The sequence below is a fragment of the Schistocerca serialis genome, chromosome 1 (genome assembly GCF_023864345.2).
Source record: "Schistocerca serialis cubense isolate TAMUIC-IGC-003099 chromosome 1, iqSchSeri2.2, whole genome shotgun sequence".
NCBI classification, from domain to species: Eukaryota; Metazoa; Arthropoda; class Insecta; order Orthoptera; family Acrididae; genus Schistocerca; species Schistocerca serialis.
In genome coordinates, this window is record NC_064638.1 from 47502372 (window position 1) to 47526187 (window position 23816).

A 23816-nucleotide genomic window follows, 5' to 3' on the forward strand; every position below is an offset into this window, starting at 1 on the left:
TATAAGGGATATTACAGGAACCGTAGCAACTATAATAGAGAGTTAGGTGGAGTTTGCGTATGTTTCCTAAATTCGGTGTGTATTGAATATGTGCTTCAAATAGCTCTTGAAGATGTGGCTGTCAGAATAAGGACGGCGCAGGAAATAACTTTCTGCAGTGTAAATCTTACTCCAAATTGCGCAGTACCCCTGAATGTATTAGCTGGAATGCTTGATCAACTCCCTAAACCTTTCCTACTTCTGGAGGATTTTAATGCCCATAACCTCTTGTGGAGTGGTATCATGCCTACTGGCCATGGCAGAGATGTTGAAACTTTACTGCTGCAATTCGACCTCTGCCTCTTAAATACTGCGGCCGCTACACATTTCAGTGTGGCTTGTGGTAGTTACTCGGCCATTGATTTATCAATTTGCAGCGCAGGACTTCACCCATCTATCCACTGGAGAGCACATCACGACCTGTGTAGTAGCGACCACTTCCCCATCTTCCTGTCACTGCCCCAGCGTCAGGCACATTGATGCGTGCCCAGATAGGCTTTGAGCAGAACAGACTGGGGAACTTTAACCTCTGCTGTCATTGCTTTATCTCCCCTACACCGTAACATGGAACTGATGGTTAAGCAGGTGACTAGCATAAATGTTTCTGCAGCAGCAATGTTTCCCTTGGAGGTCGACGGAAGTCACTGAAACAATTAAGAAGCTTCAGTGATCTCTACAGCTGTGGAAGTGGCACACTTTCCTGGAGCACCTCATAGCCTTTAAATGGCTCTGTGCCCGTGTTCGCTGCCTTATCAAACAAAGGAAGAAGGAGTGTTGGGAGTGATTCGTCTCCACTGTTGGGTGCCACACGTCACCTTCCCAAGTCAGGTTAAAGATCAAACGTCTTTTCAGGTACCAGGCCCTAACAGCTATCCCTGTGGTTACCATAAATGGCGAGTTATGTACCAACGCAAATGCGATTTCCAAACACTTTGGTGATCACTTTGCTCGGGATTGTCAATCGGAAAATTTCCCGCCAGCCTTTTGCGCACTCAATCATCAGCTGGAAGGGAATGTCCTCTCATGCACTAAACGCTGCAGTGAATCTGATAACGCTCCATTTACAGAGTGGGAGCTCCCCAGTGCCCTTGCACATATCCCCGACATGGCTCCTAGGCCTGATCGCATCCACAGCCAGATGATTAAACATTTATCATCCAACCACAAACAACAAATCCTTGTAATCTTCAACCGTATGTGGTGTGACGGCATCTTTCCACCACAATGGCAGGAGAGTGCCATCATTCTAGTGCTCAAACCCTGTAAAAACCAGCTTAATGTGGATAGCCACCAACGTTCTTTGTAAGCTGCTGGAGCGTACGGTATGTCAGCAGTTGGGTTGGTTACTGGGATCATGTGGCTTGCTGGCTCCATGTCAGTGTGGCTTCCGCCATGTTCGCTCTATCACTGATAATCTCGTGTCCATCGAGTCTGCCATCTGAACAACCTTTTCCAGATGGAAACTTCTGCTTACTGTCTTTTTTGACTGACGTAAAGCTTATGATATGACTTGGTGACCTCATATCCTTGCCACATTGAATGAGTGGTATCTCTGGGGACCACTCTCAATTTTTATCCCACGCTTCCTTTCGCTCCGTACTTTCCATGTCCAAGTTGGTGACTCCCATTGTTTCACCCATATCCAGGAGAATTGAGTTCCACAGGGCTCTGTATTGAGTGTCTCTATTTTTAGTGCCCATTTATGATCTAGCAGCGGCTGTGGGAACCTCCGTCTAACCTTCTCTGTATGCAGATGACTTGTGCATTTCGTATTCCTGCTCCAGTACTGTTGTTGCTGAGTGGCACCTCCAGTTAGCCATCTACAAGGCGCCGTCATGGGCTCTATCACATGACTTCCAGTTTTCAGCTGCAAACTTGTCTCTCGTGCAGTTCTGTCAGCATAGTACCATTCATCCGGAACCCACACTTTAGCTTAATGATGATCCACTCACCTTAGTGGAGACATATCAATTCCTAGGGCTGGTTTTCGACACTCGATTGACTTGGCTCCCTCATCTTCGTCAGCATAACCAGAAGTGCTGGCAGCACCTCAGTGCTCTCCGTTGCCTGAGCAACACCAATTGGGTTGCAGATCGCTGTACACTGCTGCAGCTCTACAGAGCCCTTTTCCCATCCCGAATTGACTATGGGAGTGTGGTTTATGGTTTGGTAGTGCCATCAGCATTGCATTTACTCAACCCTGTGCACCACTGTGGGGTTTGATTAGTGACAGGGGCTTTTAGGACGGGTCTGGTGACCGGCGTACTGGTGGAGGCTGATTTCCCTCCACTGCAGATCAGACGTGTGAAACTGCTCGATGTAGCACAGATTCATTGTTTCTCCTGACAATCCAAATAACCATCTTCTTTTCCCGCCGGTGGCATTCCACCTCCTGCATCGGCGGCCCATGTTAGGGCTAACAATAGCAGTTCGCGTGCAGTCCCTTCTCTCCGAACTGGAGTCCTTCCCTTTACCACCTCTACTTGCAGTCTGTTCACATATGCCTCCACGGTGTACACCTGGCCGCAGCTTCGTGTAGCCCTTTTGCATGGCCCTAAGGACTCCGTTAACCCTGCCACTCTCCGCAGTTACATCTCTTCGATTCTTGATGTGTTCCGGGCCTCTGAAGTGTTTCACACCGACGGCTCAATGGCTGATGGTCATGTAGGCTTTGCATATGTTCATGGAGGACATGTTGAGCATCATTCCGTGCCAGTTTGCTTTAGTGATTTCACTGCAGAGCTGGCGGCCATATCTCGTGCTCTTGAGCATTTCCGCTCATGCCCTGGCGAGTCATTTCTCCTGTGTACTGACTCACTGAGCAGCCTACAAGCTATCGACCAGTGCTACCTTCACCACCCTCTGGTAGCGTCCATTTGGGACTCCATCTATGTCCTGGAACAGTCCCGCCATTCCATGGTGTTAATGTGGACCCCTGGACACGTTGGGATCCCTGGCAATGTCAATGCCAAGAGGCTGGACAAACAGGCAATGCAGAAACCACTTCTGGGGATAGGCACCTCTGAAGCTGACCTGCGTTATTTCTTACACCACAGTGTTTTCCTCCTTTGGGAGATGGAATGGCATAACAGCATGCGAAACAAACTGCATGTCATTAAGGAGACTATGAATGTGTGGAAGTTTTTCATCCAGGCCTCTCACAGGGAAGCAGTTGTCCTCTGCCATCTCTGTATTGGCCATACGTGGCAAAGGCATGGTTAAATACCCCATCGTGAAGACCCACCTCAGTGTCACTGTGGCTCCCAAGTGATAGTTGTCCACCTATTAGTGGGCTGCCCACTTTTAGCCCCTCTGTGGCAGACTTTTAACTTTCCCAGCACCCTGCCTTTGGTGTTGGGCGACAACGCCTCCACAGCAGCTTTAGTTTTATGTTTTATCCATGATAGTGTGTTTTATACTTGTCTGTAGGTTTCAGCACATGTCCTTTGTCGCTCCGTGTCCTCCACCCTAGTGCTTTTAGGGTGCTTCATGCTGAGTGGCTATTAGGAATGGTGTCCACAGGTTGTGGTGGTGGAGTGCGGTGGTAAGATAGGGGGGGGGGGGGGGGGATGATAGTGTTTAGTATACCATGATGCAGTGCAGTGACAGTGTGGTGTAGAATGGAGCATCAAGGCTGGTCTTTTCTAATTGAAATTTGTGGCTATGAGATTTAGCCAGGACATTTCCAGCAGATAGAAACATGTACATAACATCACATGCAGTTGGAATGTGTTTCCTTGATAGCAGTGACCTCTGTTACCTGGTGTCAGCACTGCACAGACATTTTGCTGGCGCCCCCTGGTGGAACATGTAACTATTTGCGTATCAACAAACTGTTTGTATACTGTATCGTGTTCATAACATTGATGCCCTTGTGGTATTCGTAAGTACATAATGGTGGACACACATCTGTGGGCCAGGGGGGGGCACACCCTCAGGGTGAAATAATTGTGTTTTGAAGCGTAACATTCAGCTTGCAGTTGATATGCAATTATCATAAGGAAGGTGATGAAAAATACGATTCAAAATATTAAAAATTTTCCAGTTTCGAACCACCCAAAAATCTATACAAATGACTGAAGAGGATATAGTTACACAATTCTAAATAAATAGAATCTAATGTGTGGTTTACAACAAAATAGTAATTTCATATTTTATTTATCAAGGATACAGATGGTTTAATGCATTCTAAAATGAAACACATTTTAAAACTGTAGCAACGCCTATGCAAGAATTAAGTGTCATTGAATAGCATTATAAACTATTATTTGTGGCCAAAAGTGTAAAAAAAAAAATCCCTCAGGTTGAGCACTTCCATGTAATGTGTTTTTCATGTGATTCAATGATTTAACTCCACTAGTGGTGATCCTTATATAAATGAGTAGTATTACACATATTTAGTGAAATATTGTCAGGTACCTGTTTTTCATTGGATGTGAAGGATTGAGCCAACTTTCAAAACAGATTTGAGTATGTCTAGTAATCAATACATGGTTATAAGATAATTGGATAGAAGATAAAGAGAAGTAAAAAGCAAATAGTTTCTTCTGGAACAGACTTTCAAAAAGGGGTCTATCCTCTATAAAGTCTCCTTGGAATGGTGTTTCATTCACAGCGGTGTTGCACAGCATATTAACAGTGATTGTGAAAATATGCTAACTGGAAGAGACTTGGGGTATGTATCACACTTTGTCAAGGACATTTTATTTGAAACCTGACAGTGAATTACATGCCACATATGGGCAGATTCTTTCTGGTTTTGAAACTCACCACTGGGACACAATTTTTGTAGAGCTCAACAGGCCTCTGGTGACTTTAGTATTTTGCTGCTGTAATTTCCATAGTGGTTTGGCTGCTTCCATTATTAAAACGAGTTTATTGAGTTCAATGAGCAATGATTTATGGACTTTTCTAGGGTGGTATAGTTATGTAAAGACTGGCCAGAACTGTGCAAAGATCTAGTCTCTTCATTTAACCATTTAGGAATCGTCACACACAAAAATCCTTAAGTGTGAAACTGTGATATGCGAGTCACTGCTAAAAGTAGTAGTGTATTGTTAGAGGTGGATATTCATTTAAGATAAGAAGTAAGGGAAGGAGAAAGGAATGAAAGAAGATGAGGGTTGAATATCCTGAGCCATTTGAAATTGAATTCTATCTTGGAATGAGAGAGGACGGGTAAGAAAGTCAGGGTTGTACTTGCCTAGAGTGATTTAGGGGAAGTTATAGAATACCTATGTCTGGATAGCCAGGGGGAGAGAGAACTGCTGTCATCTTGACTGAGTGTCTAGTCTAGTATGTTGATCACAGCACTGTATTACTGAGGTTGCAGGTACTTTGCTGATTGTATATTCTTACTGACATTGGTATTTGTATTCCTAGATATGAAAACATGTCTACAAGTAGATAATGATGTTTGCACGGCATTTCCAAATTCCTGTTTAGTGCTTGTCTTCATAATGTTGTAATGTTACCTGAATGGCAGTTTGTGTGTTTTTTCTGCTACTCAAAAATTTTTTCTTTGTAAATGTAGTTATTGGTGTAATATACTCACCTCTTCAGTAAGACGTGTAATGATTATGGATCAGTTTGTGAGTTTTGTCACAAGTAATGATAAAGTACTTGATGATGCTCTCCCACGCAGCTGTGGGTTGAATTGGTTAGGTTGATGAAGGTAAACATAATGAAAACTGGGAAAGGGTAAGAAGTAACAAGTAAAAGGAAATAAATACAGAAATCACAAAATGGTAGTTCAGGTTAACAAACAGTTTGGCTTGTTGCCTGAAATAAGTGGGTATGTGCCACAATGAACTTTGTTAAAATGAGATGCAGCAGACTCATTGGAATATCATTAGTGTTAGTCATAAACATTAACAAATAGAAAGGAAAGATTCTTACTGCTTGATAAAAGCCATGGAAGACATGATAAATATACAGTAGAGAAAAAAGTTGGGTGTAGAGTCCCATGTTTGTAATCATCATGAAACAGTCACACACAACCAGGTTTGTTGCCTTTGACTGTAGGTTAGACCAATATCTATGATGAATCTCTTTCTCCAATTATTAAATGAAGTTCCTTATAATTCTACTGGATGTAAGATGGATCAATCAGTGTAATCATAAATACATCCAGTGAGGTTGCTAGGCACAGCTGAGGAAGGCATGGATTGATAAATATGTATGTCAACATGATTTCAAGTGGCCTGAAAGCAACAGCAGATGGAAGTGCTGCAAAGGACCATCTCATCCGCACTCATATGAATTTGCTGAGTTGTGTTATGTAGTCTCTGGAGGACATATTTATGGTGACCTTAGAGAAACATATAGCTATTCATGAACACTGATTTGGACTTCTTTTCTCCGAGCCATTTGTGTTTGGCTTGCATGTGGACATGTCTGTTTTCCTAATGTGGGGCAGTCTTAGTCCTCTGTTGAACTGCATGTTGTGCGTACTTTGAGTACACTCTTAGCATTTGTGTGCACAGAATGTATGTTCCATATTAGAGGATTCTTAGCCTGACAAAGTTAGTGTTCCAGTGTTGGAGATACTGGTAAATCTTGAGAGTGCCCTTATCCTCAGCATCACATGACAAAATTAGAGTACTTTCTATTAACCTTGTTTCACGTTTGTTGACTTTCATCTTTTACCCTCCTTTCAAGATTGTCCATCCCATTCAACTTCACTTTCAGTCCCTCACTGTCTCTGACAGAATTATATCACCATTATTTCTAATCCTGAAATAGAATTCCTACTCGAAATATCTGTGGGGTTTCCTTAACTGCTTGGTCAACATAAAGGCTCATTGTGCATAGGCTGCAAGTCATCAAGGATGGACAGGATGATGCAAGATGACTTGGATGTAATTTCTAATTGGTGCGATGAATGGCAGTTGATTCTAAAAATGTGAGTCACTGCAGATGACTAGGAAAAACAAACCTGTAATGTTTGGAAACAGCATTAGTAGTGTCCTGCTTGACACAGTCATATCACTTAAATATCTGAGCATAATGTTGGAAAGCAACATGAAATGAAAGAAACATGTGAGGATTGAGATAAGGAAGTCAAATGTTTGAGCTTATTATGAGAAGGAAAGTTGCCTCTCACAATATGGCAGACTTGCAGACACACAGATAGGCACAACAAAAAGACTATCACAATTAAAGTTTTCGGCCATTAAGATCTTTGTCAACACTAGACACACACACGTGTAGCGAAACAGGAGAGAAATGAAACGACTGGGTGTCGTGGTGGATTGACAGCTGTGTAGTTCTGGAATGGGAATATGGAAGGGATAGATGGATAAGGACTGTGACTAATGAAGTTTGGCGCAAGTAGTGTTGTGGGAACATAGGATGTATTGCGGTACAGAAAAGCTGGTGTTGGGGGGAGAGATCCCATCCCCACACCCACCCTGTTTCCCACTTTTCATAGTGGTTCTTCCATCAAAGATCAAAACAGGTTATGAAGTTATCACAGTCAGAACATAAATTCCAAACCCGATGTGATGCTACCAGTGTCCCAGCCAAATGTGCAACCTGTGGTAGGGATGCTCATGAGGATGATTGATAGCCTCCTCCCTGCTGCATCAGCTGCAATGTTGACCCTGCTGCTGTCTCCTGCATTTGTACCATGTATCTTAATGAGTAGGCTGTCCAGGAGATCCAGGTGAAGGAGAAAGGGCCTTACCCGGTCACTTGTAAGTTGTTGACTAGTCGGAAACCCCGTGTTCTACTTCCTGGTATCTACAGTACTGTTGTTGCGACATTTCACTCCATGAAGGACATGACCAAGCAGACATGCAACCTCAAAATTTACTACTGTGAAAGCACCCAGCTTCATGGTAGTTCTCCCTCTCTGGCTGTGCAAAACACCGCCAGACAATCTCCTCATGGGGCATAGTTACCAGCTACACAACCAGCAGGCCAGAAAGGACAGAAGGAATACTGCTGCAAAGACTTCCTACAACTCCCCAGCCAACCAACTCGAACCTTCATCTCCTAACTGAAAAGGTTAGAAGAAGTCAAACAAAGGCAAATGAGTTTTCTCCTTAAGTTGGTACCATGTGATATCCTCCCACAGCCAACCTCTGTGTTGCCAGTGCACAACACCAAGCATTATTCTGCCCTGGAATCCACAGGCAGACAGTAGAAAAATGCTGATGCTTCTGTAGATGTCAAGGAGCAGGATGATCCTGCGTCTGTGCCCTGTAGTCTTCAAAGGATAGGGCTCAGCAGCCACTGATGTGGCATCCTGTTCATTTTTTTCCTTGTCATGAATCTCCTCCAATAGAATGTTGTGGTTTTCAATATAACAGAATTTACAGCGAGCACCCACTTATCTGCCTTCAGGAAACAAAATTGCATCTTCATGATTGATTGGTTTGAGCTCTCATATTTATTCCCTATTTGTTTTAATGCCCCCTCCCCTCCCCTTCCCCTCCCCTTCCCCCTTCCCCCTCCCCTTCCCCTCCCCTTCCCCCTTCCCCCTCCCCTCCCCTCCCCTTAACCCGCCCCCTCCCCTCCCCTTAACCCACCCCCTCCCCTCCCCTCCCCTCCCCCGCCCCCTCCCCTCCCCCCGCCACCTCCCCTCCCCCAGCCCCCTCCCCTCCCCCCGCCCCCTCCCCTCCCCACGCCCCTCCCCTCCCCACGCCCCTCCCTCCCCACGCCCCTCCCCTCCCCACGCCCCCTCCCCTCCCCGCGCCACTCCCCTCCCCGTGCCCCTCCCCTCCCCTCACCGTGCCCCCTCCCCTTCCCCGCCCCCTCCCTTCCCCCGCCCCCTCCACTCCCCTCCCCCTCCCCTCCCCTTCCCCCGCCCCCACCCCCAACCCATCCCCTTCCCCCATCCCCACCCCCCACCCCTTCCCCTTCCCCGCCCCCACCCCTTCCCCTCCCTCCCCTTCCCCCGCCCCCCCCCTTCCCCTTCCCCACGCCCCCAACCCCTTCCCCTTCCCCCGCCCCCACCACTTCCCCTTCCCCCGCCCCCACCACTTCCCCTTCCCCCGACCCCACCCACTTCCCCTTCCCCTGCACCCATCCCTTCCCTGCCCCCACCCCTTCCCCCCGCCCCCTCCCTTCCCCGCCCCCTCCCTTCCCCCGCCCCCTCCTCCCCCTCCCCTTCCCCCGCCCCCTCCTTCCCGCCCTCCCTCCCCCGCCCCCTTCCCCCGCCCCCTCCCTTCCCCCGCCCCCTCCCTTCCCCCGCCCCCTCCCTTCCCCCGCCCCCTCCCTCCCCCCGCCCCCTCCCTTCCCCCGACCCCTCCCTTCCCCCGACCCCTCCCTTCCCCCGACCCCTCCTTTCCCCCGCCCCCTCCCTTCCCCCGCCCCCTCCCTTCCCCCGCCCCCTCCCTTCCCCCGCCCCCGCCCTTCCCCCGCCCCCTCCCCCTCCCTTCCCCCGCCCCCTCCCCCTCCCCTCACCCACCCCCTCCCTTCCCCCGCCCCCTCACCCGCCCCCCCTTACCCCGCCCCCTCACCCGCCCCCCCTTCCCCCGCCCTTCCCCCGCCCCCTCCCCCCTTCCCCCACACCCTCCCTTCCACCGCCCCCTCCCCTTCCCCCGCCCCGTCCCTCTCCCCTACCCCCGCCCCGTCCCTCTCCCCTTCCCCCGCCCCGTCCCTCTCCCCTTCCCCCGCCCCGTCCCTCTCCCCTTCCCCCGCCCCGTCCCTCTCCCCTTCCCCCGCCCCGTCCCTCTCCCCTTCCCCCGCCCCGTCCCTCTCCCCTTCCCCCGCCCCGTCCCCCTCACCTTCCCCCGCCCCGTCCCCCTCACCTAGCCCCGCCCCGTCCCCCTCACCTTCCCCCGCCCCCTCCCCCTCCCTTCCCCCGCCCCCTCCCCCTCCCCTCACCCACCCCCTCCCTTCCCCCGCCCCCTCACCCGCCCCCCCCTTACCCCGCCCCCTCACCCGCCCCCCCTTCCCCCGCCCTTCCCCCGCCCCCTCCCCCCTTCCCCCACACCCTCCCTTCCACCGCCCCCTCCCCTTCCCCCGCCCCGTCCCTCTCCCCTTCCCCCGCCCCGTCCCTCTCCCCTTCCCCCGCCCCGTCCCTCTCCCCTTCCCCCGCCCCGTCCCTCTCCCCTTCCCCCGCCCCGTCCCTCTCCCCTTCCCCCGCCCCGTCCCTCTCCCCTTCCCCCGCCCCGTCCCTCTCCCCTTCCCCCGCCCCGTCCCTCTCCCCTTCCCCCGCCCCGTCCCCCTCACCTTCCCCCGCCCCGTCCCCCTCACCTTCCCCCGCCCCGTCCCCCTCACCTTCCCCCGCCCCGTCCCCCTCACCTTCCCCCGCCCCGTCCCCCTCACCTTCCACCGCCCCGTCCCCCTCACCTACCCCCGCCCCGTCCCCCTCACCTACCCCCGCCCCGTCCCCCTCACCTACCCCCGCCCCGTCCCCCTCACCTAGCCCCGCCCCGTCCCCCTCACCTACCCCCGCCCCGTCCCCCTCACCTACCCCCGCCCCGTCCCCCTCACCTTCCCCCGCCCCGTCCCCATCCCCTTCCCCCTCCCCCTCCCCTTCCCCGCCCCCTCCTTCTCCCCCGCCCGCTCCCCCTCGTCCTCCCCCCCACCCCCTCACCCTCCCCCCCCCTCCCCTTCCCCCGCCCCAACAACCTTCCTTATCGGTGTTTGCTGTTAGAGTTAACAGCCATTGACCATGTTGCACTTTTTATCCGTTGTAGCAATATGGCAAAGGCCATTTAATTTTTGGTTCTGGACCTCCAGTTCTCTGTCTGTGGTGTATTTAATAGACCTTTCTCCACATCCCTGTTTTTTAGCTGTCTTCTCTTGCATTGACTGAGACTAACATGCAGTCATATTTAACTCCTCTCTTTGTCTTCATGTCCTAGTGTTTTGACATGGGCGCATATGACCCTAGTTGTTTTTGTACCACAAAACAAAAAGCTCATCAGTTAGTGGTAATGCTGTGTCATTATATCCTTCAAATGTCACTCCTTCAGTTCCTGTTGCTATTTCTTTTAGTAGCTGATACATCTAGTTTGAAAAGTATGCGGAGAATATATATTTGTTTTCAACACAGTCCACCTGGTTGAGTTGATGAAGTCATTAAGGGATTCATTTTTGTACAGTCAGATGGCCATAATATGACTAACCATATATTATTAGGTAGAAAAGGACCATTTATATTCCAATTCCTTTTTGCAGTTCTGTCCAATGATCCGTCAGTCTGTGGAATGGATGCAAGATTAATTTGCATTTACGCATGATAGACACAATTAAGATATTCTTAGATTTGACACCACTCTGTTTTGTATTAATTAATTAATCAAGGAACATACACAGAGCACTACAAAATTTCAAGTTAGTTACATGATAATTAAGATAACTGCACATGCCAGAGCTCCTACCCGGAAACCTTAGGTGCCAGAGTTTAGAAATAGCTTGTGACACTTTGGGCACTTATGCCGTTAGATTGCAAAGTACTACTTACGACAGTGGAGGTGAATTTCCTGGACATGAAAGTAGATAAGGCCAGAAGTGGAGGCCAATTGGCCAGATATGAAAGCAGATCAGGCCAAAATGCCCAGTCACACTCCGCACTCCACTAGTGATACCTGCATCTGATTTCTTGCACATGCATTCACATCCAAGCCCTGCACATTCGGACTGGTGTGGCTGTCATGATATGAATGGGTTGTTTATTGTGAAGTACATAAATTTGCGCTGTCTGAGTTGTGCATGCTTTTCCATCCATCACGATGATAAGCCATCCATTCACAAGTTTCAAAAAGTTTCACAATTCTGCAAAACTGCATGGGAGTTCCAAATGGCATTAAGATGCAGTCAAAAAGACAAATAATTTCATTAATGTTATGAAAAACCACACAAACACTGTATAATAACTCATAAATCATAATATTGTGTAATTATTAGAAACTAATCACATGCTTCTGGTGTATCATTTTTCAATGTCACAGGACTTGCCTTTAAGGGGAAAAACTAATTTCAATACTGTTTTTAATGTTTTATTTATTTATTTATTTTTCAGTTTCGAGTAGAGCAGTACACTTTAGGATTATTGCATTCACTTTGTGTATTGCAATCTTATTCTAAAATTACAAAAATTACTCCAGAGAAGTAAGATTGCCCCAAATATGAAAAACTGTCCCAATGTGTCATGTGGTAATGTACTTAGGAACAAATATCCTATTAAAATTTAAAAGTGTTGTCATAGGGACAATCTTCTCAATACTGTATTTAATAGCCTATATTACATTATTAATCTACTACACACAAACAATGAGTAAGTGATATCATTTTAGGGAATAGTACTGTCAAAAGTTGGTTAAAAGTTAAAAATATTTTGAAATAGAAGCTATTGGCAGCTAACACAAATTTCCATTTTCAAGACAGAGATAATTATTCAGACATCAAGTAAACTCTGTTTGTCTGCAAATTTCACCATAGTAAAAGACCACCTCCTGTTTTAAGGTAAAAGATACTGCACGACTGGTTATGTGTGAACAGATAGGTCCCATGTTATGTAATATATTTTAAAAATTTAGTAATTTTACTTGCAGTAGCTCTCTGTAACTGCAGAATGAATAATTTCTTCCAAACATCTATGAAGTATTATACATCATGTAAATATGTGGAACTCATAATATTCACACAGGCTGCACCCATTTTTCAAAAGCGCAAACCAATGAAAAGTGCCTGAAGCAGCTTATGGAAAATTCTGCAGTAGATTCATTTTTATGATTCTAAAATCAGTCACTGGTGTGAAAACCTGACCAGATTACAATATTAGTTACTAGGTAAACTACACTTGAGGTATTACAGTCTCTCCAACAGTCAGGTGATCAAACATTGTGAAACCATTTTGAAAGCAGCTCTAAAAATGCAAAATAACCCCAAAGTGACTTAGATTCTGAAATAAATTGTATAGTTTTGCTATGGATTACCCTACAATGTGAGATAGAGCAATAACACAATTTAGTTACCATGTAAATCAGTTTGAAAATTGATGTTCAAGGTTGTGGTAGTGGTTGAAAAGCGCAAAAATTTTAATGAAAGGGATAGAATAGGGTTTATGATGGTACCGATGGAAAATAATGTAAATATTGGGAAAATGCAGGATCTGGAAATCCAAAACAAAGTTGTACTGATATTTTACTGTTGGCTTGTTTACATTTATAACATTAACCACACATTATGCAGAGGTGTTCTAAAGTTCCTATAATGGGCTCCCAAGAGTTGAGGAGGGGACTTCGCAGATAAAAGTTTGATAATGAATCCATATCTGAAGGTGTACCATTTGAGAGTATGACCTCCTCCATTCAGAAGGGAACATTGTCTGTGCCTTGGGGTCCTTCTTGACCAATAGGTCAGAGGTAATTTTTTCTACTGTTTGTGTACCCTAAAGCAGGAGATTTGAAACTGCTGCAGTCATCAAACCAAATTTTGTAACTATTAAATTTTAGTGAAATTTTCTTAAATCATTTTCTTTTATTGAATGCAGTTTAATGTAAAGTAATTTACAGATCTAATTAATTTTCTGTGTTCATTAGGTATTTCCAAGGCACCATAACGAGATACACAACAGCAGCAGTGAAGGCTAGAGTCGGCCAGGGCCAGAGCGGCAGTCACGTCAGGCTCACCGATGGCAACACTTGCCATCTGCTCGGCTGTTTGCGTGATGATAATAATCGTAAGTATTTAAAAGGTTAATTATATGACCATGTAGCTGTCTTTTAAAATAAGAAATTGGGATTAATCCCATGAGGCAGCAGCGTACTGACTGCACAAGAGATGATCAAATAGTGATTGGAATTTTTTTAGTTTCACAGCAATTATATATTGGATTATCGATTTTTTATATTTTATGTACACATTCCTGATGTCCCCCCTGCGGGTCTGGGGATTAGAATAGGCCCGAGGTATTCCTGCCTGTTGTAAGAGGCGACTAAAAGAAGTCCATCCCCCTCACGGGGGTAGTTAGCGCCTGCGTCCGGAGACGGACGGTTCCACGACCTATAATTGTGGTCTTTTTGGTTTTTCACTTCTCGTTTCTTCCTTCCTTTTGTTGATCCCTTTCTTTGCTCTTCTCCACCTCACTGTCTTCATTACTATTTCCCTTGACTTCTCCTTGCCTTCTCATTGCCTTCTTCTCCTTGCCTTCTCATTGCCTTCTTCTCCTTGCCTTCTCTGGTATCCGCCTCGGCTTTTGAGACAGTCTGTCCTCTTTCTCCCTGTCTGTCTTCTTTTTCCTCTTCTTCCTTCCTCCCTGTGCGTGCCTGAAGGCCGACCCACGCGTTCGCACGCGTAGCCGGTGACGGGGTAACGCGTAAGTCCCCGCCCTGGGTAGACATGTAAGGCACGCGTGTACCACCTGGTAAAGGCCAGGCCCGGGGAGGGGTGATTGCCTGAGCTGATACCTTCTGACCATGCCGACTGGTCCCTCCGTCTGTTTCTCGGGAGGTGTGACCTGAGGTGTAAACATTCACCTAAGGCGGGAGTGCCCTCTGAGAGGGTCCCCACAAGGAAGGAGCACGCCATCGGAGACGCTGGCAATCATGGGGGATTCCTTCGCAATGGATTCTACTCCATCGCTTTCGACTTCTGCCCAAAAACGGAAACGTGACCAGCCACCAGTGACAAAACTACTACCGCCTGCCCCACAGTTCCTCGTCGTTTCTCGATCTGAGGACGGAAAGGATTTTTCCTCTGTCAACCCTTTCGTTATCCAGAAGGGCGTAGATGCCATAGCCGGATCTGTCAAATCTTGTACCAGGTTGCGTAACGGTACCTTATTACTAGAAACTGAGAGTGCCTTTCAGGCACAAAAACTGCTTCGGGCCACACTCCTGTACACGTTCCCTGTCCGGGTGGAAGCCCACCGAACTTTGAATTCGTCTCGTGGTGTAGTCTATACTAGCTCCCTCGACGGATTGACTGACGAGGAGATTCAATCTTTCCTCGCTGAGTAGGGCGTGACGGCTGTCCATAGGGTCATGAAAAAGGTCAACAATGACCTTGTACCGACCCGGACACTTTTCTTGACCTTCGATAGTGTTAAGCTGCCATCGCGCATCAAGGCAGGCTACGAGGTTATTTCTGTTCGCCCCTATGTCCCGACACCTACGCGCTGCTACCAGTGTCAGCGTTTCAATCACACTCGACAGTCTTGTTCCAATGCGGCTAAATGTGTCACTTGTGGCAGGGATGCCCATGAGGGTGACTGTCCACCTCCGTCTCCTCGTTGTGTTAACTGTCAGGGTGACCATGCCGCATCCTCCCGCGACTGTCCTGTCTATAAGGAAGAACGCTGTATCCAAGAAATTCGGGTCAAAGAGAAAGTGTCCACCTCGGCTGCTCGCAAGCTATTGGCTAGTAGGAAGCCCGTGCTGCTCCCAGCGGGGAAATACAGTACTGTCCTCGCCTCTCCTCGGACTACCAGGGAGGTAGCAACCCAGACATCCGATCTGACCTTCAGCACCACGGTCGTCCGTTCGGCCAGTGCTAAGATCGCGCGGTTGACGCCTCCTCTTCCTCCCATCACCCCACAGACACCAGCCCCTTCATCAGCTTCTGCTAAGACGAAGACCCCGAAGTCAGATGCACGGGCCTTCAAGAAATAACCCTCCCATGCAGACTGTCTACGTACCTCGACCTCCCAGCCTTCGACCGGTACTTCCACCAAACGTCCTTCCAAAAAGGCTCATAGGAAGCACAGTTCTCCTTCTCCGCCACGGCGCATTTCTTCTCCTGCGCCACCCAGCGGTTGCCGCCCCAGGCCGTCATCCGTTTCGCCTGGCCACACCGCTGGTAGCCGAACATCTGGCCGTTCACTGGCGGAGGAAGCTCCCCCTCCCGGCCATCCTCCCGAGATGGCCGATGAACCTATCGACCCAATGGACGATGACTGTCCACCTACTGATAGCGGCGGCAGTGCTCGCTCGAAGCCAGGCCCTCAGCGGCCTTCGAGGTGACCCCTTCTTTCATCTTCCTTTTCTTACGATGGCACTTATTCACTGGAATAATCGCAGCATTCGCTCCAACCGAGAGGACCTGAAGTTGCTGCTCCGCTTGCACCGTCCGCTCGTCGTAGCCCTCCAGGAAACGAAGCTAAGCCCATGCGATCAAATTGCCTTGGCACACTACACCTCTGTGCGTTTTGACCTACCCCCTATGGTAGGTATCCCAGCTCATGGAGGGGTTATGTTGCTGGCCCGGGATGATATTTACTACGATCCCATCACGTTGCACACCGGCCTGCAGGCAGTTGCCATCCGCATTACTCTCCCCACTTTTACGTTTTCCTTTTGTACCGTTTACACTCCATCGTCATCTGCCGTTACCAGGGCAGACATGATGCAACTTATTTCTCAGCTACCTGCACCATTTTTGTTAACTGGAGACTTCAATGCCCACCATCCCCTTTGGGGCTCTCCAGCATCCTGCCCGAGGGGCTCCTAGTTAGCAGACCTTTTCAATCAGCTCAATCTTGTCTGCCTCAATACTGGCGCCCCTACTTTTCTTTCAGACACATCTCACACCTATTCCCATTTAGACCTCTCTATATGTACTCCCCAACTTGCACGCCGGTTTGAGTGGTATGCACTTTCTGATACATATTCGAGCGACCACTTCCCGTGTGTTATCCATCTCCTGCAGCATACCCCCTCTCCGTGCTCCTCTAGTTGGACCATCTCCAAGGCAGACTGGGGGCTCTTCTCTTCCAGGGCGACCTTTAAGGATCAAACCTTTCCAAGCTGCGATCGTCAGGTTGCCCACCTCACGGAAGTCATTCTCGCTGCTGCTGAATATTCCATCCCTCACCCTACTTCTTCTCCACGTCGTGTAGCGGTCCCCTGGTGGTCCGCAGCATGTAGAGACGCTTTACATGCTCGTCGACGTGCTTTACGCACCTTTAAACGCCACCCTACAGTGGCGAATTGTATCAATTATAAACGATTACGTGCTCAGTGTTGTCGTATTATTACAGAAAGCAAGAAAGCCACCTGGGCTGCTTTCACAAGCACCTTCAACAGTTTTACTCCTCCTTCTGTTGTCTGGGGTAGCCTGCGCTGGCTATCTGGCACTAAGGCCCACTCCCCAGTTTCTGGCTTGAAGGTCGCGAATGACGTCCTTGTGGCCCCGGAGGCTGTCTCCAATGCCTTCGGCCGCTTTTTCGCAGAGGTTTCAAGCTCCGCTCATTACCACCCTGCCTTCCTCCCCCGCAAACAGGCAGAGGAGGCTAGGCCACCTAACTTCCGCTCCTCGAATTGTGAAAGTTATAATGCCCCATTCACCATGCGGGAACTCGAAAACGCACTTGGCCGATCACGGTCCTCTGCTCCAGGGCCAGATTCTATTCATATTCAGATGCTGAAGAACCTTTCTCCTGCGGGTAAAGGTTTTCTTCTTCATACATACAATCGCATCTGGATTGAGGGACATGTTCCCACATGCTGGCGCGAGTCTATTGTTGTCCCGATTCCTAAGCCGGGGAAGGACAAGCACTTGCCTTCCAGTTATCGACCTATCTCGCTTACCAGCTGTGTCTGTAAAGTGATGGAGCGAATGGTTAACTCTCGATTGGTTTGGCTGCTCGAGTCTCGACGCCTACTTACCAATGTACAATGTGGATTTCGTAGGCTCCGCTCTGCTGTTGACCATCTGGTTACCTTGACGACCTTCATTATGAATAACTTCTTGCGGAAGCGCCCGACCGCGGCTGTGTTCTTCGATTTGGAGAAGGCTTACGACACCTGTTGGAGGGCGGGCATTCTCCGCACCATGCGTACATGGGGCCTTCGCGGTCGCCTCCCTCTTTTTATTCGTTCCTTTTTAATGGATCGACAGTTCAGGGTACGTGTGGGTTCTGTACTGTGAGACACCTTTCGCCAGGAGAATGGGGTGCCACAGGGCTCAGTTTTGAGCGTCGCTCTCTTCGCCATCGCGATCAATCCAATAATGGATTGCCTCCCAGCTGATGTATCAGGCTCCCTTTTCGTGGACGATTTTACCATCTATTGCAGCGCGCAGTGTACACGTGTCCTGGAGCACTGTCTTCAGCATTCTCTTGACCGTCTTTACTCCTGGAGTGTCGCCAATGGCTTCCGTTTTTCTGCCGAGAAGACGGTCTGTATTAACTTCTGGCGCTACAAAGAGTTTCTCCCACCGTCCTTACGACTCGGTCCCGTTGCTCTCCCAATCTTGGAGACAACCAAATTTTTAGGCCTTACATTTGACAGGAAACTTAGCTGGTCTCCACATGTGTCATATTTGGCCGCCCGTTGTATCCGTTCTTCAAATGTCCTCCGTGTTCTCAGTGGTATGTCGTGGGGAGCGGATCGAACCGTCCTACTTCGTCTATATTGGTCGATCGTCCGCTCCAAGCTGGATTATGGGAGCTTCGTATACTCCTCTGCACGGCCATCCATCTTACGCCGCCTCAACTCCATACAACATCGGGGTTTACGACTTGCGATCGGAGCATTTTATACTAGTCCCGTAGAGAGTCTTCATGCTGACGCTGGGGAATTGCCACTCACCTACCGGCGCGATTTACTGCTTTGTCGGTATGCCTGTCGGCTACTGTCAATGCCCGACCATCCGTCTTATTGTTCCTTTTTTGACGACTCTCTCGACCGTCAATACGGGTTGTATGTCTCTGCCCTGTTACCACCTGGAGTTCACTTTCGTCGCCTCCATCAACACCTTAATTTTTCACTCCCTGCAACCTTTCGAGTGGGCGAGAGCCACACGCCACCTTGGCTCCAGGCTCAGGTCCGCGTTCACCTTGACCTCAGCTTGCTCCCGAAAAAGGTTACCCCCGGTTCGGTCTACCACTCCCGTTTTTTGGAACTTCGTTCGAAGTTCATCAACATGACTTTCATTTATACAGATGGCTCTAAGACCAATGACGGGGTCGGGTGTTCCTTTATTGTCGGGGCACAAAGTTTCAAATACCGGCTCCATGGACATTGTTCGGTCTTCACAGCTGAGCTCTTTGCCCTCTACCAGGCTGTTCTTTACATCTGCCGCCACCGACATTCTGCTTATGTCATCTGCTCCGACTCCCTGAGCGCCATCCAGAGTCTCAGTGATCCGTACCCGGATCACCGTTTTGTACACCGGATCCAATGCTCTCTTCAGCAGCTGGTGGACGTCGGTTCTCCGGTTAGCTTTATGTGGGTTCCTGGCCATGTCGGTATCCCCGGGAACGTAGCTGCAGATGCCGCGGCCAAGGCTGCGGTCCTCCAGCCTCGGACAGCTTCTTGTTGTGTCCCTTCGTCCGATTATAGCAGGGTCATTTGTCAGCGCATTTTATCGCTGTGGCATGCCGATTGGGCTGCACTTACAGACAACAAGCTTCGGGCCATAAAACCTCTTCCCGTGGCTTGGACGTCCTCCTCACGCCCTTCTCGGTGGGAGGAGGTAGTTTTGGCCCGGTTAAGAATTGGACACTGCCGGTTCAGCCATCGCCATCTGCTGACGGCTGCGCCGGCACCGTTCTGCCCATGTGGGCACTTGCTGACGGTTCGACACATTTTAATGTCCTGTCCAGATTTTAACACACTGCGTCTAGATCTTAACCTGCCAAGTACTTTCTATGCCATTTTAGCGGATGACCCACGAGCAGTTGCTCGTGTTCTTCGTTTTATCAATTTGACCAACCTCTCTAAGGACATTTGATGATGCTGTTTTTTAATCCTATGCCTGTCAGTCTGTCTTTTATCATGTTTTCCCTTTTAGTTGTTGTTTTAAACTTGTGCCTCACGGTGCATTCTTAACGTTGTCAGGGCGCTAATGACCACTGAAATTGTGTGCCCTAAAACCACAAAAAAAAAAAAAAAAAAAAAAAAAAAAAACCATAAAACATTCCTGATGTATGTGTCTCACCATATAGCAGAGATGATAACTCGTGATAGGCACAACAAAAAGAGTCGCACAATTATAGCTTTCAGCCATTTAAGCCTTTGTCAGCAGTACACACACACACACACACACACACACACACACACACACACACACACACACACACACACACACACACACGTGCAAATGCAACTTGCACACACATCTGCAGTCTCAGAGAACTGAAACCACACTGCGAGCAGCATCACCAGTACTTGATGGGAGTGACGACTGGGTGTGTAGGTAAGAAAGAGGCTGGGGTGGGGATAGTATGGTGGGGGTGATGGACAGTGAAGTGTTGCAGTTTGGGTGGAGGGCAAGAGAGAAGGTGGGAGGGGGGCAAGTAGTGGAAAGGAGAGAAATAAAAATAAATTAAAATACTGCGTGTGGCAGTGAAATGATGGCTCTGTAGTGCTGGAATGGGGAACAGGGAGGGGGTTGGATGGATGAGGACAGTGACTAGTGAAGGTTGAGGCCAGGAGGGTCATGGGCACATAGGATATATTGCAGGGAAAGTTCCCACCTGTGCAATTGAGAAAAACTGGCGTTGGTGGGAAGGATCCATATGGCACAGGCTGTGACGCAGTCATTGAGATGAGGGATATCATATTTGGCAGTGTTTAGCAACAGGGTGGTCCACTTACTTTTTGGCCACAGTTTTTTTGTGGCGATTCATGTGGACAGACAGCTTGTTGGTTGTCATGCCTACATAGAATGCAGCACAGTGGTTGCAGCTTAGCTTGTAAATCACATGACTGGTTTCACAGATAGTTCAGCCTTTGATGGCATAGTTGACGTTAATTACAGGACTGGAATAGGTGGTGGTAGGAGAATATATGGGACAGGTCTTGCATCTACGTCTATTACAGGGGTATGAGCCCCTGGGAGCAGGGGTTGTGTGAGGATTGACGAGTATGTTGTGTAGGCTCGGTGGAAGGTGGAATTACACTGTAGGAGGGGTGGGAAGGATAGTGGGCAGTACATTTCTCATTTCAGGGCATGACAAGAGGTAATGAAAACCCTGGCAAAGAATGTAATTCAGTTGCTCTAGTCCCAGATTTTACTGCATTAAGAAGAGAATGCTCCTCTGTGGCTGGACTGTGGGACTTCGGGAGATGGTGGAAGACTGGAAAGATAAGACACGGGAAATTTGTTTTTGTACAAGGTTGGGAAGACAATTATGGCCAGTGACGGCTTCAGTGAGACCCTCGGTATATTTAGAGAGGGACTGCTCGTCACTGCAGATGCAATGACCACGGGTGGCTAGGCTGTATGGAAGGGACTTCTTGGTATGGAATGGGTGGCAGCTGTCGAAGTTCAGGTATTTCTGGTGGTTTGTAGGTTTGATATGGATGGAGGTGCTGATGCAGCCACCTCAGAGGTGGAGGTAAACATCTAGGAAGGTGGCTTGTTGTGTTGAGCAAGACCAGGTGAAGTAAATGGGGGAGAAGTTGTTGAGGTTCTGGAGGAATGTGAATAGTGTGTCCTCACCTTCAATCCAGATAGCATAGATGTCATCAATGAAACTGAACCAGGTGAGGGGTTTAGGAGTCTGGGTTTTTAGGAAAGATTCCTCAAGATGGCGCATGAAGAGGTTAGAATAGGATGATGCCAGTTACAGATGATGACAAATATCTCGGTTGTAGAAGCCTGCCTTTTGATTGTTCAGAAAGTGTTCCACATTAAAAATTTAAATTTCATTTGGAAAATGGCTGCCACCCAATGGATTCTTTGTCAGAGGAAAATATCACTGGATGGAGAATGTGTGTGGCAAGAATTTATAGGCTAAAGAAGCAGCATGTCTGTCCTGTACAGAATGAGCTGGGACACTGTCGTGGATCAAAAATATGCCTTCACACTGCCTCTTGTGACACTTCACGTTGACAGCCTCCTCTAATTATCTCACCTGGAGATTTTTCCAGTACATTGCTGTGGAGATTTTCCCCTTAACATTATAGTCTGTTGGTACAACAGATTGTTCCAAAGAACACACAGCACCAAATTATCTGATGATGTTGGGATCTTTGCCTGCTTTAGTGGTGTTGTGTAAGTAGATGTATGTAAATGTGTGCTATCTCATTAACTGTGATTAAATGGCTAAAGAAGCCATCTGATTTAGCCAAACACAGAATCAATACATACACTGCTGCTTCAGTTTCAGTGGGTTTCTCAAGTGGGTGTGAGTAGTTGACACATCCTGTCGATGTCAGTTGTTGTCGTATTCATAACATCATGCAACATTTTGGAAACTGACCTCTTAGTGATTTCCATTTTTTCCACTATTGCCTCAATTGTTGAGCACCAGGTTACTCACTTTGTGGTCCTTCAGGCAGATGGGCTGCTACACCATTCTTCATCTTTGAACATGTTTTAGCAAGTTGAGAAACAAAATTGCTTCAGCTGTAAAAATATTAGGCACTACCAATTTCAGAGCACTTACAGCTGCATTTCAGGTACAAATCTGTATATAAGTGGACAATCAATCGTGTAGAAAACCAATATTCTGAAAGCTATGATGATGCTGTAATGAAACATGTAGTCCCTGGAATCGAAACACGTAATCACTGGAAGAGTCATGACTCAGCTTGCATTGTTAGTCCAATGAAATAATTACCCACAAAAGTGTGTCTGCTGTAAAAGTACTAAAACCTATGAAGAAAGATTAAGAAACAATGAGGATGAATTTATGTAATGTTATAATGGACAAGGGGAAATGTAAGAGGCACACACAGAATATCAGTGTGTGGAGGTGAATGTTATCTGGGTGGCAGACTGTAGGCTAAAACATTTGACAGTTGTGTGTGTGTGTGTGTGTGTGTGTGTGTGTGTGTGTGTGTGTGTGTGTGTGTGTGTGTGTGGAGAGAGAGAGAGAGAGAGAGAGAGAGAGAGAGAGAGAGAGAGAGAGAGAGAGAGAGAGAGAATATTTCAATGTGTAGTGCTGGAATGAAAATAAGTAAACTAAATCATACCTCAAAACAGGAAAATAAGTTGCAAATATGTAGCATATTATCATTTTTCTGGGTACAGTTTAACTTTCACATTTGCAGCAAATAGCTCTGTTCCTGGGAATGATTTACTTTACTTGATGTTGTTGTTGCATAAAAGTTAGTATTCTCTCTTTCCATCATTCTAATTTTCATGGTGTGTGAAAGTCATATGGGTTGCTTGCTCAACATTCAGGAGATGGAGTACACCTGCTTATTATAGTATCATGTTGTATTCTAGGTTTTAATGGGACCCCATACATAGCATACATTCCTTGACATACTAATATTATAGCAGTCAAAGTTTTTAGCCAATAGGTTGTTACCTAGGTGGCATATTAAAGTGTGTGAACATTCATGTGGTAACATCAGCGAGTGCCTCTTAAATATCCTTATCCACTATGGTGTTATGTAAATTCCTCCTTAATGTTTTTATCATCTTCGCTGCTATTATGCAAGTGTTTTCCACCATATTTTATTACTTCTAGGACATACGCATTTTTGGGAATAATCTATTTAATGGGACTGACAATGAATGCTACGTCTTCCTATAATAATTATTTAAATTGTGAATTGACGCCATCCTCAGTATATGCTTCATTACAGTTTGATCTTAGCTTTGGGATTATTTATTTTCTACAGGATTCTTTTTCTGCTTATATACAGTTTTGCACCCAAAGATGCAGCTGTAAGTGTTGCAAAATTGGTAGTTCCAAAGAATAGAAGGATTTTACAGCTGATATGGTTTCATTTCTCAATATGGTTTCTCATGGCTGTGGTTGCCCAGATAATTCTTTTGTTTAATGACGCAAAGTGTCAGAGGCATTTAACTATTGAGTGATGAATTGTTACCTTACACTTCCACTTCATTTTGGATTGTAGGGTAATTGTCCTCCTCTAAGTGCAGAAAATGCCACACTGTTCCTGTTTATCAGG

The 23816-nt window shown here is 47.6% G+C and overlaps 1 protein-coding gene across 1 annotated transcript; it reads right to left on the reverse strand.

Moving 5' to 3' along the window:
* Positions 1–9913: 9913 nt before the first annotated feature.
* LOC126455997 (uncharacterized) lies at positions 9914–22253 on the reverse strand. The gene is made up of 2 exons (XM_050092108.1): positions 22211–22253; positions 9914–10641 (listed from the first exon to the last, which is right to left on the reverse strand). The coding sequence occupies exons 1-2, from the start codon at positions 22251–22253 to the stop codon at positions 9914–9916; spliced, it is 771 nt and encodes a 256-aa protein (XP_049948065.1).
* Positions 22254–23816: the final 1563 nt, after the last annotated feature.